The 21,525-nt window shown below is 39.7% G+C and overlaps 1 protein-coding gene across 1 annotated transcript; it reads right to left on the bottom strand.

The window, feature by feature from the left end:
- Positions 1 to 1,189: 1,189 nt before the first annotated feature.
- LOC125207225 (E3 ubiquitin-protein ligase ORTHRUS 2-like) lies at positions 1,190 to 6,555 on the bottom strand. Its single transcript, XM_048106473.1, has 9 exons — positions 6,107 to 6,555; positions 5,445 to 5,983; positions 4,864 to 4,989; positions 3,727 to 3,826; positions 3,582 to 3,643; positions 3,401 to 3,503; positions 2,534 to 2,678; positions 2,026 to 2,243; positions 1,190 to 1,692 (listed from the first exon to the last, which is right to left on the bottom strand). The coding sequence occupies exons 1-9, from the start codon at positions 6,497 to 6,499 to the stop codon at positions 1,561 to 1,563; spliced, it is 1,818 nt and encodes a 605-aa protein (XP_047962430.1). The 5' UTR covers positions 6,500 to 6,555; the 3' UTR covers positions 1,190 to 1,560.
- Between the last annotated feature and the right edge of the window lie 14,970 nt (positions 6,556 to 21,525).

The raw sequence follows: 21,525 nt of genomic DNA on the forward strand, positions 1-21,525 counted from the left end.
GTGAGAAAAAGTGGTTGAGTGTATTAATTGGAGAGAGAAAGTTACCAAAAAAGGAAATGTGTCATCTTAGTTGGGACAAACTAAAAAGCAAAACGTGTCATCTTAAGCGGGACGGAGGGAGTACTATGGATCACTACCATAGAACGAAATTATTAGTATACATAATATACACTACACACAGTGGCAGTCTATTCGTCACATTAGAACCTACTTGTCAATCTCAAATCAACACTACAGAAAAAGAAATCTTGGAGAATTCTAATGCAAATTGATAGAATTGTCCAGATTAGCAAAACTGGTGGAGATGAAAGAAAATTGGGAATTCTCATTTTTTAAACCCTATTGTTCACAATTGTTTCTCTACCATTTTCCATTGTGTTGATGAACATTTTTTTCCCTATTATGTGATACTTAGAAGTACTTAGTGATTTCAATAGTCCTTTAGCCTTCAAGAATAGCAGTGTATATTCTTATTGGCATAGTATTTTTTCGAAGTTCTTATTTGATGGAGCACTGAACTTTGCTATTGCCCGGGATCATGTGGATCATTGTAAATGACAAACCAAACACACTGTTATTCTGAAAATTTCGCGTGCTTCAATATCATTTTCTAAAAGGTCAGTGAATTTATTCTCAAATTATATAAAAGGTCAGCAAATTAAGACTCATATCGTAAAATTTCTCCTTGCTAAAATTTTATAACTATCCTAAGTTTTCACTACACCAAAATAAACAATAAAATGATACTAATAAAGCTACGTCGGATTGTACAGAAAAACATTGCACATGGTCTGTGAGTTGCTTATTTGTAAGAGTAAAGGTCAATTTTGATCCTAAACATATTATCAAAATAAGAATTTGGTCCAAAACATTCCATTTATGAAAAATAGGTTCATAACAAATAAAATCTTTGTCGGAATGATCCTTTTTTTACAGTTCCGTAAAAAAACTAACGGTCATGCCACTAGCGTTGACCGTTAAGTTTTTGACGTGTCTTCAGAAAAAGGACTACTTCGTCGATATTTTCATTTGTTATGGACATGTTTTTCAAAAAATGAATGTTTTGAACCAAATTCAAATTTTTTGGTCATATGTTTAGGACTAAAATTGACCTTTACTATTTATAATGAACAAATATTTCAATCTTGGCAATTTTACTTGTGAAACATGCTCTCCGGGCAATATAATATGATGAAACAATGGTTCAATCTAAAAACCAAAATGGGGAAAATTCATTTCATTTCCCGCTGATAAATTTTCAAAACTTCATGACTGTACTGTACATTGTAAATTAAAAAAATTGTGGTTCCACAAAATATGTGGTGCTCAAAAAAAAATGAAGCTAGAACATAAACAGATGAGAGAGGAGAGAGAGAGAGACTTTCCATATCTCAAATTTCGGCTTCTGCCTTGACAGTAGTTGTATCACCATTACTTGAATGGCCATCACCAACATCCACTTTGCTTCTCTTGGAAATGTCAGTATTCACTTCTTCATCGGAGAAGCTAGCCGAACTACTCTTTCTCTTAAGCCAGTTTTCATGTTGGCGTTCTGCTTCTTCATTTGATGGGTTGACTGTCGTCCTTCCCCTTCCCAGTACTATTTTCCTCCGAGCCCTTGGCATCACCGTTTGCATACATATCAATTCCAGACTGCAATTTCTCTATAACCTCCATGATTTCCCGGTTTACCTAAAATATGAGGAACATTGGACATTTTTTAGTTTATAGGCCAACATTCAAGCTTTAAGAAATGGTTATAAGGCTTCATTCAGCACCATGGCTGCGGAAATTGGAATTGAAACTTTCAATTCCAAATCCAATCTTTGGTACCGTAAAATATTTGGAGTTGTAATGATTCTCCCAATTCTACAATTGGAATTCCAAATAGTTATAAAATTGGGCACCTTCACATACCGAACAAAGGATTTAGAATTGAATTATAATTCAATTATGTAGAATTCTAATTTTAATTCCGTGTACTGAACAGATCCAAATAATATTTTAAGTACATAGGTAGCATACCTGAGGACTGCGAAGGAACTCAGTAATATCAGTTGGGCATGCAGGGCATGTTAGTACATTTTTCTTCGAGCGAAGCCTTCGCCCATTCTGGCATACCCTCTCTTGTGCAAATGATTGGCCTTGAAATGCATTTTCAACACAAGACTTGCAGAAGTTATGTGCACAGGGAGTCGTCAAGGGTTGATTCATCACTTTTTTACAAATGAGGCAGCAGAACCCTATAACGAACAGAAGACATATGAGGCAGCAGAACCCTATAACAAACAGAAGAAAAATAAAGAAATTGTTGATCTCAACTTCTATATTGATATAGAAATGTTTCCTTGTGGGTTACAATAAATAACGGATTGAATAACAATGGAAAATGTTATTCAATGGAAATTGTCACTGGGCAAAATAACACCATAAGTGAAACAATCGTCTACAATAACCATTATGACAAAATATTAACAAGCAGAAGTTGGTCACGTGGTTTGGATTAAGTGCCACAAACTACGGAATATAATACCTTGTAGAAGTTTTTCACTCATTGAAACTGTTTGAGCTTTCCTAATCACCAATTTTGCCTTGGCCCTGTCTTCGGGATTTACATCGACCACTTTTTCTTCACTATGAGGTGGTGGCTTGATCCATTTCCAACAACATTCTACCACCTAAGATCAAAATCAAAGGGCAATGGTTAGTTAACTATCAGGCTCCGTTTGGTACTTGGAATTGGGGTGTGGAATTGGAATTGAAGGTTCAATTCCAAATCCAATGTTTGGTATCACAAAAATATATATAGATTCCAAATCCCTCAGTTCCACAACTTGAATTTTATATCTAGAATAGACAATTGGAATTCCAAATAGTTATAAATTAGATACCTTCAATGCATATATCCATAGCACACACACATAAACACAATGCACACACACTGCACACAATGCACACACATACAAACACACATTGCGTGTGAGCATTGCGTGTGAGTGTGCGCAATGTGTGCACAAATTTTTCAAATTCAATTCCATATCAAATACTCCATTTTACCAAACATAGGGTTTGGAATTGAATGCTAATTCAATTACAATTTGGAATTCTATGGACTTAAGCGATGAGTTTATACCCAACTTAGTAAAAAAGTGATGGTGAACAAAAAGAATGAATGCATAGCGTGAACACAAAAAGGGTCTAAGATGGAGACTATACTTTAAATGGATTTTAAATAACTGGTTGACTGCTTTGCACTTAAATCATTCAATCAGCAAGCCATATAGAGAATCTTTTAATAGTGTATTCTATGTATTCTTCACTTTGTCATATGGTTCATACACTTACAAAACATAAAATCTTAAGAGATCAATGACATCAATATAAAATGACAACTGCTTACGTCATAATCCCACGAAGGACTATCTTTCCTTTCATAAACATCTAGAACCTCTTCAAGCTCCGCAATGACTGGCATATTCCGAGGGCGATCTCCATGCTCATCGCTGAACAAGTGATAAAAATAATTGAAAAAACAGTATACTCAGATTTAATCATAAATAAGACCAGGTGTTAACAAGAACCTTGTCCACGGAGCAGGCTCATTATCACATCTTACGAATAGATATCTACAAACAAGGAACTTCTGAGAGAAAAAGAGGTACAATAATCAGCAAACACAGACAAAAAGATAAGATGGAAGGTTTGCATCAAGACAAAATGCCATACTTGTATTCCTGCTTTTCTCCAACACTTTTCTACTCTATAAACCCCATCGTACCGGTAACCTTTCTCCGGGGCATAAGGAGAACGCTTATCTTTTTCAGATCTGTTCAATTAAAAAAAATGAGGGGCTATTTATTATACTGAGTTTGCATCCACAAATTATATAGTTCGCATACCAAAAACTTTGTCAAATATACTTTGTGCTCTCATTGATGTTTAAGTGGATCACAACTATATGGTGTTTCAAAAACTAACATAGTATGACCATGAACTATATCAATCATGTAGGTAACTCAAAACTTAAGTTGTTATTGATTTTGAGTTACGAAAGGGCGGTTGCCAATGTCAATGGGTGACTACATGCATTACACATCCACAAACCACAGAAAAAGTTATTGGGGACTCAATAAACAAAGACTAAGCATGAAGTGTTCTTCATTTAAATATTTCTAACTAGGTTTACAAATTTGGACTGATTAGGGTATCAATTAAAACAACAGAAATACAGAATCATCTAGCAAGTTGATAAAACAAGATTTTAGCAAGCATTCAAAATGGAAGCAAGACCAAGAATGATCAGTAAATACTCCATATGTACATTTCTCGATGTTTCATCAAGACATTAAGGCATACAAAACAATTTTATATTTAACATATGTATCGATTAGTACGGCTTTGTACATTAGAATTTTTTGAATAAATAGCTAAAAAGTTGAAATTTGAGCTTTAAAGTCAATATACAAATATAAGGTAGGGATGTATTTGATTTGATATAGAAAACTACTACTAATATATGAGAAACATAATTTGTCTAGGAAGGTGTAATAAAAGTTTGTTTCTTAAAATTTGGCGACTTTGGCATGTACATTTATTGCCTTTTTGCCAAAACTTAAAGATTTTCTACTCTAAATCGTCATAAAAATTAATTATATGCTCCACTTTGGAGTAAATAGTTGTTCTTTAAAGGTTTAAAATCTTAGGGTTGCATATAGTAATTTTATAGAGATTGGATTTGGAACTTCACTTTAAAGAGCGAAAAAAGAGAAGTGCACAACTCCTATGGGGCTGAGCTGTCTCGTGCATAGGCAATAAATGCACATCTAATAAAGGTGTAGAAAGCTGAAAGCATAAAACTATCACCTGATAACACGAACCGGATAACCTTTCATGCAGCTAACTCTCAAAGCTTGATTGCTGTCTGTAAACTCCTGATCAAATGAATGCTCCTTGTTTGTGCGTCTATTTCCAGTTAACTGTTTCCCACCACTGCATAGAAAGAAAGCCCAAAAAAATAAGGAAGATTAGTAATGAAGATTAGGCAGTTAGTGGTGGAAATCAACGTAAACAATAAGGAGAAGAAAATAAAATACAGTAACAAGTAACATACATGAAATACAGTAGATTAGTGAACTTTCTTATCCATAAAATGTTATGGGTGTAAAAGGAAACATGGCATATATCATCAAATATAAGATGGGAATACCGTCCATTTTCCATATTACACTCTTGACAAACATAAGATAAACAGTTGAAGTATCAAGATAGTTGCAAATCAGAACAACCTTCCAAATGTGAACATAAACATAAGATAAAAACAAAAAGCACAGCACAAAAACAGAAATAGTTGAAGTATTGCAATTGCAAATGTGAATAGCCTTCCAAATGTGAATAAAAACAGAAAGCACAGCATAAAAACAGAAACAGTTGTAAATGCGAATAACCTTCCAGTGTAGATAAACCATTCACCATGGTCTTCATCATCCTCATAACCTCCAGAAATGACAACTGATTGTGAGCCATAATGTGCCTTCCCACTAATTCCAGCTATAGGAGGGTAGTGCACACCCCACTGCCTGACTTCCATACGCATTTTCCACGTTTCTCCAACTAAAACCCCTAGATTCCTCTCAGGCTCATTTTCTGCCGGGATAGGTCCAAAGTGATCTTTCGGGAGAGTCACAAAAATCCTCCCACTTGCAGCATTGGCCATTCCCGCTCTCTGCGCCCTTTCAGTAGTGAAAGCTGTGTCAGGACGATCCTGGTCATGTAAGTAGCAATGAATAGTTTGGGGGGCAACAGAGCCAGAGGTGATTGTTCTCATCAGCTTCGCCATTCTCATAGCAGCCACAAGCGCAGAGTTGATGTGCGGCCTGCTGGCCATTTTGTCCGGCAAGTTGCTACGACACTTTACACAGGTACGCTTTCCCTGCTTGATCCACTTCTCAAAGCATTTCAAGCAAAAATTGTGCCCACAGGGCGTCTGGTTTTCAAACAAAACACTTCAATTAGGTTTCAATTGAATGATTCTCAGCCCTAGCTTTCTAATCTCAATTGAAATCGATTGAAATGCCTAAATAAGTAAAGAGTAAAGCAAAATCAATACCGTAACAGGTCTCTCCGGAAGCTCCATACAATAAGCACACTTCAAAGTCTCGCCCATCACAGCCAGAATATCACACGATTTGTCCACTTTTTCCTCAGAAATTTCTCCAGCATCGGTTTGGATGTTCCCGCACAGCAATTGCTGCCTTTTGCTAGCCTTTTCGGCCTCCGACAAGGAATCATCAGCCTCGATCTCACGGATCTTGGCGAAGAGATCTTTGCTATCGGCGTCTGCCGGCGCGGGAGCTCCGGTGAGGGCGTCGCCGGAGCAGTCAGGGCACTCAAACCCTAGGGAGGAATTTTTGATCTGAGAGAGACAGGACATGTGCCAAGGCGTGGCACACGTGGCGCAGCAGAGAGTGGCCTCCTCGGAAGGCTTCTCTTTACAGAGCATGCAGATGCCGTCGCTATCGAGAGGGAGTTGAGAGCTCGTTTACGCCATTTTGCGGAGAATGCGGCGATACAATTGAATTGAGTGACAGAGACAAGTCGGTTTATATAGGTGGGACCAAGAAGAATCGGGCGGGACTAATGGAATATGCTTCTATTTGAATTCAAGGTACGTTGAGTTTAGATTCCTATTTGGAACTTCCTTTACTCTTCATAATTTCAATTGTTTTCAATTAGTCTAATCAGGAGTACTAAATTTTAGGTTAATCTAAATTTAGGCAATTAGTATAGAATTACTTTCTAAAAGAATTCAAAATCAATCAAACATTTGACAGTGTTACTCAAGATCAACATATGTAATTTTAGGAAAATTTCCAATATAATCTATGTATTTTGAGCAGGTCATAGCTTGAAGATAAGTAGTTAAATCATTCTCAGTTGACAATGATTCAATTAAGGATAAACTAACCTGGAAGTTCATAGTTGGTCACTTAGAATGATATCCATACACAATTACGTTATAGACAGTTTGTTCAGAAGTAACAGATAACATCTACGCATTGAATAGAGAAATAGTTAGTATTAATCTTACTTACCATGCTAACTACAAGATGATTTCATTGTTGGGAAATTATTGAAGTTCTTACACTCCCAAGATAGAAAGATCACATAGGATATTTACGAAATTACACGGAGTACTTATTTAGAAAATAGATCTATCTCTAAAACCAATTTAGCAAGCCGCATATAGAAATTATAGAAACTGATCCTCGTAACATGCAAATTAGGTGTCGATTTACATTTACTTTACAACTTTTCTTGTTGCGGACAAGGGCTTGTCACTCTTATTACTCCACCAAAAGAATCTACCTTGAGAGTTGAGATCATGTACTCCCTCTGTTCCAAGGAAGATGACCCCTTACTTGGGTGGCACGAGATTTTATGCAGTTAATTTATTGCTCTTTTAGGGATAAAAAGAGCAATAAATTATAATCTATGCAATCACTTTGTTATTATCCATAAAATGTTTTTTTGTAAATTTAGATGTTATGGATATGAGTGGTTTAAATATCTCATTTAATGCTCCAAACTTTACACTATGATTACCCTTTCTATTTAATTCTAGTTACTTTTAAAATTTCAATTCATAAATTCGATTTTTACATTTATTTTTTTAGATTCATTCATTTTTTTAAAAATTTCTTGTTTTCATTAATACACTAAGTATTTTTTAGTTTAGGATTAAGTTTTATATATTTTTAGATGAATTTTCTATTATACACCGTACTAAAGTTAAAACCAATAGTAATTTGTAAATTTATAAAGATACTGTCATATTATAGTCTATAAAATTACTACCATGTCATATTTTAATATTGTCAAATTATTAAAAAATATTGTGTATAATTCTTAAATAAAATACGAACAATTATTATTTTGTATACTACTGATTTTATTTTTGTCTTTATTTTAAACCTAGTATAATAATTAGTTCCTAACTTTAATTTTTTTTTTTTAAATAAATTCTGAAATCTGAATTTTATCTAAGCAAATATTTTATAAAAATGAGTTTAGTAGGGGATTAAGACCCATGTCTCTGTCTCTTGGTTCTACCATGACTACACTGTTCATAAGCCCACATAATTTTTTACTCCATTCCTTACCCAAGAAATAACACTAAGAATTCATTATTTCTTCAGTTGACTACTTTTTATTTCTTTAAATTAAAATTACAGTTAATTAAAAAATTATTAATATAAATAAAAACTTAACTAAAATTTACTTAAACAAAAAAACAAAATATTACAAAAAAATGAAAAAAAAAATAAGTAAAAAATAGTAATATAACGGATATATTTAGAATATTGGAGTGAAAATGTTGAATAAAAAATTAATTTACAATTTTCTTTAAATAAAATGAATTTTAAAATGGTCATAGTAGAAGTCCGCTCGTCGGGGGCAAGTGGGCTTCACGCTTGGACGTCCTCATTTGTCCACTCTTATTTTGACCACTTCGAAAGGGGTATCACTATAACCAATATAAATGTAGGGTTTGGGAGGGGTGGTGGAAGTATTGCAAGAGATGTTAAACGATGACCCGTGAGAGCAACCCAACCCGACTCCAAACGAATATGGAATCGTTACATTGTGCGTAAAACAAGAAACTTGTTTTGCAGTCATTTATAGCCGATCAATTTCTGTAAAACAAGAAAACATGTTCATTGTGCGTAAAAAAACTTGTGTTAACATCGAAATTTACTCTGACGCTATTAGTAGCGGATTGGTGATTGAATGTCCACTGGTACAACTACTATAGCATAATTATAACTGATTTCTGATAAATTGCAGCCCCATAATTACTAGTGTCCGCCATGAAGCATACAAATTACATCCTTCTATCTCGTTAAAAATAAAATATTTTCCTTTTTTAGGTTGTTCATTTAAAAATGAAACAATTTCTAAAATGAAAACAATACCATCTCTATTTTTGCATCTCTCTTATTTTACTCTGGCTTCATTAATTCATAGAACAATGATTTATAAAATTCTGTGCCGATAACCTAATGTTTTATATTTATTGGGACATGTAAGTACCATGTAAGAAGACCTGGAAATTGTTTTTGGCTGCTGCCACGCATTTTGGGGTTGAGATTATATTCCTAGACTTGGGAAATGAAATGCTCCATCCTAAAAGCTAGACCTAGACAGGAATAACAGAAACATGAATAATGATCACCAAACGTACTCAAGATAACCTTTCAACTAAAACAATTACCAGGTCGAGCGAATAACTTCCCAAAACTAGCCTAGACAGAGGAAAAATAGAGCGTGGGGACCATTTCCCAAAATAGCAGGGTACGTATGAAAAGCAGCAGATTAAATAACTAAAAGCTTAAATAACAGTGACTTCATCTTCTCAAAAACCTTGATCACGAAATGCAGAGGAAAAACAGATCAATAAACATAAAACGAAACAGAGCAAACTAAATTAAACCGATTAATGCGACCAACTACTGAAACCAAAGCAGATCTACTATTACTAGACGAGGTAAACGAGAAAACAGAGATTAAACTTCAAAAACCATGCATGAAATGAACAGATCTAGCTACGGGATGCCTCATCCACTCCGGATCCAAGCCATCCACCACAAACCACAGCAAATTCCATCTCCGATCACACAGATTTAACCAGATTCAGCCGATTAACAACAACCTCCACGTAACTTCAACTCAACAACTCAGATTCATCGCAAAAATATCAAAGCAAACAGAAAACAAAGCGATAACATGAAACCAAACCATAGTAGTGAATTCCATAGCAAAAGAGCGCAATATCCAACGGGAATTTAACAAAATACTGCCGAGCTTCGAACTGCGAAGATTCGGGAAATTCTGGAATGTAAACTAAAAAGCAAGAAATAGATTGTATCTTCGCCTCCCGCAGAGACGGTGTTACACAACTACCGACGAACTTTGAACCGTAACCCCCAATTTGATTTTCCCCCAGTGCGTGTGTGTGTAGAGAATGAAAGATGAGCTAAGAGCTAAAGGTGATTATGATTCGTGGATGCCCTCAGGCTTGTTGCGTGCTCTTATTTATAAAAGTGGAGTTGAGCTTCTAGATCCTTCTTTGAATTCTTCATTCTGCCCTTCTTCTAGAATCCTCCTCCGTCTGGTGATTTTCTTCTTCCTTCTGCTCACTTTCTCTGCCAGACTCCTTCTCCAGGCAATCTTCTTCTTTCTTCCTGGATCTGGCATTTTTCTCTACACACTTGGCTTATAAACCGTGTTAGACCCAAGAAATTACAAAATTTAACCCCATAACCAATGCATGAAATTAGCCTTATCAAACTGCTCACACTTAAACCATACTTGTCCTCAAGTATAAAGACAAGAAAGAGAAATAAGGCGAATTTCAATGCATGGTTATTCCATGACCGACCCCTAAAGATTCCTAGACCTAGACACTCTACTGACATAAAGAGAAAGTAAAAGAAAAACAAACACTTAAGAAAACAAGACATATAGGCATGAACTAGTTCAAACTTTTAAGCAGTCGTCCCCACAAGCTTAAGGTCAATCAAATAGTCTACACACTCCAAATCCTCCTCTTCCCTTCATCTACCTAGTCGGTCTGTCAGCTCGTCCAGATAGCCTATAGCTTTACTAATTGTTGGATTCGCTCGATCACTCATTCCTCACCAGAGATGTTAGGATCGATCACTCTTAGTTATTTCCTGCCACTGATGCCTCGGGTTATGATAATTCCTCCTTCTATCCTCCTTTCCTATTCTTTTCTCTTTTTCTTTCTTTTCTTCTTTTTTTTACTCTGGACTTCGTCCAGCTTATACCTCCTCATTTTTCTGGACTTCGTCCAGCTTATACCTCCAAAATACATTTTTTTTTCTTTTCCATTTTCTTCCTCTGGACTTCATCCGGCTTATTCCTCCAGATATTTAATTTTTTTTTCCTCCCCTATTTTCTCCTTCCTAAATTCTTCTCCTTAAGCATCAGGTGGTAGCCCCTTTTTTATGTTAGCACTCAATGTTAAGGCTTATAACTCACTTATATAGTGGGGCTTCACAACTAGGTCAGCTAAGGCACCTTCTATCGATCTTGCTTCTTCCAAACCAATTTCAACTTTTAAAGGAAAGAGATCTCAAAGTTGTAGTGCATCCTATCTTCAATTACTCTTACTAAGGGAATCTTGCCTTATTATTATCACCTGTTCATGCTAAATATATAAATCCTAAAAAAAAAAAACTAACTCCTAGACCTAATAACTTTTACACATGCTGAGCACAGATTGCACTCACTCCCCCACTCCCTCCCACTTCACTCCAGCTTGTCTCCAAGCTATCCTAGTGAAGAGGGGAAATAAGGGAGTTGGTGCACACAATCAAAACAAAACATAGAAAACACACTAAAAACACCAGAAAACTTCTCACACTTAGACCGGACAACGAGCTAAGTGGGAGAAGACAGATATACAAAACAAGAAATAACATGCTGAGTATACACATAAAATTCTCACACTTAGACCAAGAATTGGGCTAAGTGGGAGAAAGCAGAATTATAACAGAAAAACAACATGCTCAACTTAAACAAAAACTTCTCATACTTAGACCAAGGATTGGGCTAAGTGGGAGAACAACAACTACACATGCTCAGCACAAATAAAACACAAACATAAGAAAGAAAATTTAAAAAAAAACGACTAAAATATAAAATTTACTTGGTCAATGGGGGGTTTCAATTCTGAGTCTGGCCCCCTTGGAGCCAGACCTGGATGGTACGTTGGGGCGGTTCAACTTCAACTTCTTTTTAGCCGGCGGTGCCGGCACTTCTTCCTCAGTTGTTACGGGGGTTTTTGACAAGGGTTTCTTTGCAGACACAGACGGGGCTTCCAAAGGCTTTGACGCAGGCGGGGGTCTCTGAAGGGATGAGCTGCCTTGACCTGGCTGCGTGCTCGCACTACCGGGTCTAAGAGGCTGCCTTTGTTGGGTCTGGGAAAGCTTCTCCTCTAGCCATTCTGCCATCCTTTTCATTAATTTGACCGCATCGGTCATCCTCTCGTTCTGCGCTGACGACCTCTCGGCTAGGACATCCAGACTCCCCTTGATTTCCTACAGCCCCCTTTTTACTCCTCCGAGCTCCTCTCTCATCACAACCATCTCTTTTCGCAGCTCTGCCACGTCCGCAGTCATCACACCTTCCACCAGGTCCGGTTCCCTCTTCACCTTGTCCACATTTGCCCCTAGATCATAAAAGCACACCTCTTCTCCCTCAATGTACAACAGCCCCTTGTTGAAAAAATAGTCCATATTAAACACCTCCGGTGGATCACACATCGTCACATCCGGTTCTGCCTTCCCGAACTTCATTATAAAATTACGTTGGATGTAGGCACCCAGCAACTGACAAGTGTACATGTGGCGAGAGGAATTTGCGGCCATTTGATGGCAGGCTTGGGCTAACCAATAACCCAAGTGGACTTTGATCCTTTTGCACATGCACCATGTGAAGTATAACTCGGTGGTGGTAAGGGCGGAGCTCGCGATTCCCATCAGATTGTATCCAATGAATTCCTGTGCGAATCTCAAGAAATGGTTTGTGATGTGTAGACCATTCGAGACACTCGTCTTGAACTGTCCACTCCTTCCATGCGTGATAGACTCCCATGCGGTCTATGGTGTAAAACCTGGGGTATGCTTTGGTGGTCCAAACATCCGATCATTCCAGATCCCTTCGTCATCCTCTGCATTAGTAAACAGTCTCATACGCAGAGACCATTCTCTGATACTCATCTCGTGCTCTATGTTGAAAAGGCGGAAAGAGATCGAGTCTGCATCCGGGTCAGTGGTTGCCTTGAGCTTGAAAGTTGAGAAAAATTCCTCGCTGCTATGAGCGGTACCTCCTGGTTACTGTGGTTTAGCAACCATTCGAAGCCAATGTCCTTGATGAAGGACAAAAATTCTTCTTCTGACTCGATGTGTTCTAGGGATTTCATATCAAAGCGCTTTCCAGACTTAGCCAACTTGCCCACTGCACTCCTCTCTTTGTATGTTTGGGCTCGCTTGGGGTCATCGAATTTCGCCATGGATACCAGCAATTTCTTTGTGACCCAGATCTCTGTCTGCTCATAATTCGGCACCTCTTCTTCCTCAGACTCTTCTTCGGACTCGTACTCCTCTGCCAGACTGCCAGACCCAGAAACTGCTTGTCCCTTAGTGGAAGGAACTTTGATAGGTGCGGGGAGTGGTGACTCTTCCTCTCTGATGGAAGCGACTCTTGTTGATTTCCTAGGTCGAGGAGTGGCCACGTGCTTTCCTTTACGCTTCCGCTCCATTGCTACGCGACTCCCTTCTGCCTCCTCACTGTCTTCTGACCCAGGGATTGCTACTTCCTGTGTACCTCTTGGTTCCTGGGGTTGGTCAATGTCGCCGACCTCATCCAGCAGACTCCTTCTTGTTTTTCTCCTAAACTCCTTCCGCTTTACTGGTGTATCGTCGTTTTTCGGTGCATCCACCAAATCTACAATAACCTTCAGCCCTTCTTCTCTGGGCTCCTGTGTATCAGCAATTACGGGGATCTCATCCCCCTCATACTTTTCAGGGATTTCTCCCTCAGCAAACATGGTCGGGGTTGCCCCCTTAGATGGTTTCGGAGTCTCCTCCTCAGTGTTTATCGGGGTTTCCCTAACAGATTTTTCAGGGATTTCTCCCTCATACTTTTAAGGGATTTTTCCCTCAGCAAACATGGTCGGGGTTGCCCCCTCAGACTCAAACGGGGTCCCCCCCTTAACATACAAATTTGGGTTTTCCCCCTCGACATTCAGATTTGGGGTTTCCTCCTCGACATTCCTTGGGTTTTTCCCCACGGTAGATTTTAAGACAGGGGTTTCCCCCTCAACAGACATCTCCACAAAAACATTACCTTCTTTTGCGTCCTCATTCCCAAAATCGTCCACCGTCATTCCGTCAAGCTCTTCAGCAAAGCCACGAACACTCTCCTGCTCCCCTTCACGTCCACCAATGCCTTCTTGCTCTACGCTGTCTGGGTTCGGCTCAGTTTCTACATGTGGTTGATCTAAAGCGGTTGAGGGTTGGGCCCCCTCTTAGTGTGGAATCGGCGGTTGGGCTGTTGATTCTTCAGGGATTATTTGCGGATGCGGCAATGTGGCTGTGGTTCCGGTAGACCTTTCTTGACGAATCGCCGAGAAGCGGGCAAAGATTTTCCTGGCCTTCTCCTTGCTGCCAAACTTTTCCTCCAATTCTTTCAAGAACGCCGCCTCCTTTGGGTTCTCGACGGCAGGGGGTTCCGAAACTGAGGTTGAACGCCACTCAGATCGTATATCCAGCACCGGAAAAGTTGCTTGCGCTAGAACAACCGGCTGTTTGGACGAATCGCCGGACGGTGGCTTTGTGGTGAGGTTTTCCTTCCTTGCAGTAGTATCTGGTGCCTTCTCTATGGTTTTTCTGCAAAGATTCACGAAATCTAGGGTAACATTCGGGGTTAGGGTTTGAGAGAATTTGGTAAAGATTAGAGAGAGAGAATCGTGAGATTAGAGCGAGAAAGGTCGGTTGAAATTTTTGATTTGAAAGGGAAGAGAATAATTTTTTTTGTTTTTTTAGAAGAGGCAGGCGAACGGTTGCAAGGTGATGTAAGCAACTGTACGCCTCCTAGAAAAGCGGATTCCATACAAGAATAAAGGTGAAATACCAAAATCTTGCTCTGAAAATCCTTCCTCTCCCTAGTAACTCACGACTCCATACAAGAATAAAGGTGAAATACCAAGTTCTCAGGTTGAGGAGTATGAGTGACACAACAATTTCCCTGAAGAGCCTGGTGCTTCGAAAATATTTTTGGAAGATTCAATTTTTTCTTTGTTTGGATTTTCGTATTTTTGAAAACAGTTAAACTATTTACACCTGCAAAAAAGTATTCTCAAGATCCCCTAGGTCAGTGCACAGATAAACTTGTATTTCTCATTTTACTCGACCTAGGAATTAATTGAGAATAGTCATTTGCCTGACCAGTTAGGCAACAATTACAGATGCATGCAGTGGCACTTCCTCTACTACATACAATTCCGAATTATCCCTAAATACCTTTACCTGATGTCCATTGACGAGGAAGGAAACAGAATTTGGGGTGCTTCCTTAGATTTCCACTGCTCCATTTGCTCGAAGGCCAACGATAGTGTATGGTCCTATCCACTTGGATTTCAACTTCCTAGGCATCAGCTTGAGCTGAGATTGAAAAAGAAGTACTTTCTGCCCAACTCGTAGTTCCTTGACCCAAAGGTTCTTATCATGCCAGAGCTTTGTTCTTTCCTTATACCACATTGTTGAGTCAAATGCTTCTAGCCTTAGTTCTTCCAGTTCCTGTAGTTGCAGCTTCCTTTCTTCTTCACAAGCCAACGCCTTCATATTCATCTCCTTTATGGCCCAATATTCCTTGTGTTCCATTTCCACGGGCAGATGGCACATTTTTCCGAACACCAATCTATAAGGTGACATCCCAATTGGTGTCTTGTAAGCTGTCCTATCGGCCCAGAGAGCATCATCAAGGCGCTTACTCCAATCCTTCCTTGTGGTGTTCATCGTTTTCTCTAGAATGCTCTTGATTTCTCTGTTCGAGAGCTTGACCATTTGACTGGGGATGATATGGGTAGATAACCGATGGTGTACACCGTATTTCCTCATCAATGCCTCTATGGTGCGGTTGCAAAAGTGTGTTCCCTGGTCTGAGACTACTCTAGGCACCCCATACCTGTTGAAAATGTTCGCCTTCAGGAACTTAGCTACTTCTTTTGATTCACAGGTGGGTGTAGCTTTTGCCTCTATCCATTTGGACACATATTCCACCGTGACCAAGATGTAAGTGTTATCATAAGAAGATGGGAACGGTCCCATAAAATCCATTCCCCAGACGTCAAAAATTTCGCAAACTATTATTGGAACTTGGGGCATCTCGTCTCTTCTTGAAATACCTCTTGTCTGTTGACATCTCTCGCAAACTTGGCAGAATTCGAAAGAATCCTTGTTCAGGGTTGGCCAATAGAATCCGCTATCCAAGACCTTTCTGACAGTCTTCCTGGGTCCGAAATGACCTCCACATGCCAGGGCGTGGCAATGGTTGAGCACGTCCTTCTGTTCCCATTCTGGAATACATCGTCGAATTACTTGGTTTGAGCACATTTTCCAGAGATAAGGATCGCCCCAAAAATAGTATCTGGCCTCACTCTTCAACTTCATCCTCTGGGCCCGGGAAATTTCTTGGGAACCTGACATTTCTCCTGTGACTAAGTAATTGGCCAGGTCAGCGAACCATGACTCTGTATTCATCGGATATTTCCCTTTGTCTGTTGTTCCTGGACCCGTTACTACCAACACTGTTTCCCAGTTAATAGGTCTAGCAGATTTCCCAAGATAGTAAAGAAGTTCCTCGGGGAAGGCATCAGGTATTGCTTCGTCTATGTCCCCTTGAAATATTCGACTTAGATGATCTGCGACCTTGTTCTCTGTGCCCTTTTTATCTTATACCACCCAGTTGAATTCTTGCAGTAGTAGAACCCACCTGATCAACCTTGGTTTAGACTCTTTCTTGGCCAGGAGATATTTAATGGCTGCGTGATCAGTGTAGACTATCACCTTCGACCCTAGTAAGTACGGTCGGAATTTTTCAAATGAGTATACCACGGCCAACATCTCCTTCTCTGTAGTGTTATAGTTCTTCTGAGCCAGGTTGAGGGTCTTCGAGGCATAGAAAATGACATAACTCTTTCCCTCGATCTTCTGACCCAGGACCACTCCTACTGCAAAATCACTTGCATCACACATCACCTCAAAGGGGTGATTCCAATCTGGTGCTCTGATTTTCGGGGCAGAAACAAGCTTATCCTTCAACATTTAAAATGCCTTCTTGCAGTCTTCATTAAAGACGAATTCCACATCATTGTGTAGGAGATGAGTAAGTGACTGAGCAATTTTCGCGAAGTCCCTGATGAATCTCCTATTAAATCCTGCATGCCCCAGGAATCCTCTGACTTCTTTTTGATTCGTAAGGTATGGTAGTTTTGAGATAACATCCACCTTGGCCTTGTCCACTTGAATACCTCTCTCCGAGACCACATGACCTAGGACTATTCCTTCCGGCACCATGAATGGCATTTCTCAAAGTTTAGGACCAAATTTTTCTCCTGACATCTTCTCAGTACCAGATCTAGGTTGGCTAAACAAGAATCAAAGGAATTTCCATACACAGTGAAATCATCCATGAAAATCTCAATGCACACTTCCAGCAAATCTGAAAAGATGCTCATCATACAGCGCTAAAAGGTTCCAGGTGCATTGCATAGACCAAACGACATCCTTTTGTATGCATAAGTGCCGAACGGGCAGGTAAAGGTTGTCTTCTCTTGGTCTTCAGGGTCTACATATATCTGGAAGTACCCACTGTATCCGTCAAGAAAGCAAAAGTACTGCTTCCCGGCCAATCTTTCCAACATCTGGTCGATGAAGGGTAGGGGAAAATGATCTTTCCTAGTGGCTTCGTTAAGCTTCTGGTAGTCAATGCACATTCTCCATCCAGTCACCAACTGAGTCGGTACCAATTCATTTTTATAACCTGTATCCCTGACTTTTTAGGCACTATGTGAACTGGGCTAACCCATTCACTATCTGGAATGGAGTAAATAATTCCCAAGGACAACAATTTTAGGACTTCCTTCAGAACTTCTTCCCTTATGTTCAGCTTTCGCTGTGGATCTCTATAGGCCTTTGCGTCTTCTTCCAGTCTGATGTGGTGCATACAAAGATCAGGGCTGATTCCTACCAGGTCTGAGAGAGTCCATCATTTGGCCTTCTTGTTCCTTCTAATTACCTCCAGTAACTCAGTCTCCTGTTCCTCTACCAAGTAGCCTTATTATTATCACTGGGAAAGTTTCATCCTATCCAAGGTAGGCATACTTTAGACTCTCGGGCAATTTCTTCAGCTCCTTCTTAGGTGTGATGGCTTCCTGAGGCAAAGGATTCTTTTCCAAGATCCTGGTTGCCATTTTCCCAAAACCGGTTGCCTCGTCTGGGCCTTTTGTTTGAACAGAGCAAGTCGATTCGAATGATAGTGGTTGGTGGCAGAATGCCATGATTGCTTCATTGATCTGCTCATCTGTCAAGTCCCGAGTCAATAGGGTTTCACACCACCTTGCTACCTCCTTGTCAATAGAGTGAATCAACTCTGAATTGTTGAACTGTTCCTGCATTAATTCAGTCTCAAGATATTCCTGGACCAGGGGGTTAATAACATCGACAACATGCAAATTTTCAACATCCAGTGATTTTTTCATAGCTTCATCAATGCTAAAGGTGTATTTCTCCCCATGATAGTCCAAGCATATGGTTCCATCAAATACATCGATTATAGTCTTAGCGGTGCGTAAAAATGGTCTTCCTAAAAGCACTCCGCTAGACTCAGCAGATTCATTCTCACTCGTTTTTATCACATGGAAATCAGCTGGGTACAGGAAATCATGCACTTTAACTATCACATTCTCCAGCACACCTTCGGGTGAAATGCATGTTCTATCGGCCAACTGAATTACCACTTTCGTGTCAACCAAACTTACCCCTATCAACTTTTTATATATCGAAAGCGGTAAAACGTTTATCGATGCTCCTAGATCACACATTGCATGCTCAATTTTAATATCACCCAAGGAAATGGGTAAAGTGAACATACCTGGGTCTGTGCATTTTGAAGGCATTCTCCTCTTCTGTATCACAGCTGAAATGTTTTCTCCAATCACTATCTTCCCATCGGGTTTGGTTTACCAGCTATGAACTCCTTGATGAATTTGCTGAAAGTGGGCAGCTTCATAGCCTGCAGGAACGGTAAGTTGATTTCCAACTTGCCAAAAATCTCCATGAAGTCTTCGGTATCATACTTCTTCTTTTTGGGTCAATGTTCCTACTGACCCCCCAGCTGAGGGTTCTCCAGTTTCTTACCTTGTTTCTTCACTCTTCACCTCTGGTTCTGGGTCTAGGAAGAATGGATCAGCCATACGAGGTAGCAGCTTCTCCAAATCAACCCTTTGGAGGTCATCTTCTACTCTGGTGCTTCTTATCTCAGTATCCCTCTGGTTAGGGGTAAGTTTTTCATCCTCCTTGCTTGTCATGGGGGGCATACTCTCATCATCCTTCATCATGAGACCCTCATAGCCCCGTCCTGACCTCAGAGTGATCTGACTGATGTTTGCCCGGTCTGGTGGTTTTACCGAGGCTGGTATCCTTCCCTCGTGTCCCCTCATCTCGTTCAACGAAGTTTCTAATTGAGACATTTGCTTGGCCAACATGTCCATGGCAGACTTCTGCTCCTGTTGTGCATCTTGAATTTTATGTACCACATCATTATTGGCCTGCATGTTGTTCTGCATATGTTGTTGAGAGCTGACTAGGTCGTATACCATATCATCCAGATTCCTCTGAGGCTTATAGTTTGGCTGATTGGAACTTGACCCTTGATTATGGTTCGGTCCACTCCCCTGATTTGGGCGATAGTTTCCTTGACCTCCCTGATTGTTGCTGAATTGATTTCCTGACCCTTGATTCCCTTGGTGGTTATGCTGGAAATTCTGATTGTTCCCAGTGGCATTCCTCTGGTGTGGTGGCACATAAGAATTCCCTTGGTTACTCTGGTTCCTATTGCTCCAATTAGACCGATCCCCTTGATTGCGGTAACTCCAGTTGTTAGGCCCTTCTTGATTCTTTCCTGACCAGTTCGAGTTGTTGTGCTGTGGCCCTTCTTGATTACGGTTAGGCCAATTCTGCTGGGTTTCTGCTGGACCTGGGTACTGTAGTTGAAGCTGTTGGTTCCCATCAGCCCACCTGAAACAGGGGTTGTCTCTGCATGGGGCCTCTTTGATCTTCCTCTGATTCCATCTTGTATTCTGATTATTCTGATTCCAATTCCCCACTGCGTTCACCTGGGCTTGGAATTCTCCATCGGGTGGTGGACCATAATAGAGCTGGAGTTGATTGTCCTCCTGACCTGACGACTTCTCCTTTTCCTACGAGGTAGGGGAATTTTTTTCTTTTCAATAGCGCTTAGCAGTGCCTTCTCCAGTCGATCTATTCTATCTCCAACCCCTTCTCCTTCTTGCTCCTTTATTGCATTAGCTGAGCTTCTCCTCATGATAGTACACGGGTTATCATACGCCTTCTTTGCATCTATTAACCTTCCCAGAATCTCACGTGCTTCACTTGCCTTGTTCTTAGTGAAATTCCCCCCGCTTGAGGAATTCATCAAATTCTTAGACTCGGGATTAGCTCCTTCATAGACGAGGCAAACTAAATTAAACCGATTAATGCGATTAACTACTGAAACCAAAGCAGATCTACTATTACTAGACGAGGTAAACGAGAAAACAGAGATTAAACTTCAAAACCATGCATGAAATAAACAGATCTAGCTACGGGATGCTTCATCCACTCCGGATCCAAGCCATCCACCACAAACCACAGCAAATTCCATCTCCGATCACACAGATTTAACCAGATTCAGCCGATTAACAACAACCTCCACGTAACTTCAACTCAACAACTCAAATTCATCGCAAAAATAGCAAAGCAAACAGAAAAGAAAGCGATAACATGAAACCACCACAGTAGTGAATTCCATAGCAAAAGAGCGCAATATCCAACGGGAATTTAACAAAATACTGTTGAGCTTCGAACAGCGAAGACTCGGGAAATTCTGGAATGTAAACTAAAAAGCAAGAAATAGATTGTATCTTCGCCTTCCGCAGAGACGGTGTTACACAACTACCGACGAACTTTGAACCGTAACCCCCAATTTGATTGTACCTATCTAGGTTTGATAAAAGAGTGAGCATCACTTTGATAATCTACACTCGAGAGGGGAGAACCTTAGTGAGGGCTTGGGTCTTTTGTTTTATGGAGTTAATCTAAACATATTAGAAGGAGACATCAATATTAAGGGTTAATCAACAGGGTGAGTACACAAGCGAGGGGGCTCAACCTAGACTAGCGACTTTCCTAGTAACCCTAAAGACATAAAATGGGTAATCGAAGTTGTTGAATCAATCGCACGATAATTCCATTGTAGTTGGATCCAAAACTGTTCTCTCCTCTTTGTGGTATCTTTTCACGTGTTTATTTCCTCTTGTTTCTTTTATTTCCTTTTTCATTATTATATGCTTATAGTAGTGTTAGAACAAAACCATTTCACTTTGGATTGTCTAGATAGTAGTCGAATTTTGTTTGTGGTACTTGAGTCAATACAATCTTGTCTCTGTGGGATACGATACTCTTACTTGTTTTATGCTACACTACCCTCGTACACTTGCGGGTATTTCTCGTGTTAAAATAATTCGAGTCAAGTTTTTGGAGCCGTTGCCGGGGACGATTTTGTGTCATTATAGCTTAATATCGTGATAATAATATAGATTACTAATCTAGATTTTATTTGCTTTATATTTATTTTTATATTTGGGTACTCTAATTCTTG

Source organism: Salvia hispanica, chromosome 2 (genome assembly GCF_023119035.1).
Source record: "Salvia hispanica cultivar TCC Black 2014 chromosome 2, UniMelb_Shisp_WGS_1.0, whole genome shotgun sequence".
NCBI lineage: Eukaryota > Viridiplantae > Streptophyta > Magnoliopsida > Lamiales > Lamiaceae > Salvia > Salvia hispanica.

Coding starts and splice junctions, on each gene's coding strand:
- LOC125207225 (XM_048106473.1), bottom strand. CDS start 6,499: ATGCTCTGTAAAGAGAAGCCTTCCGAGGAGGCCACTCTCTGCTGCGCC. Junction 5,984..6,106: donor TTCCGGAGAGACCTGTTACG/GTATTGATTTTG, acceptor TTTGAAAACCAG/ACGCCCTGTGGGCACAATTT. Junction 3,504..3,581: donor GAGCCTGCTCCGTGGACAAG/GTTCTTGTTAAC, acceptor TCACTTGTTCAG/CGATGAGCATGGAGATCGCC.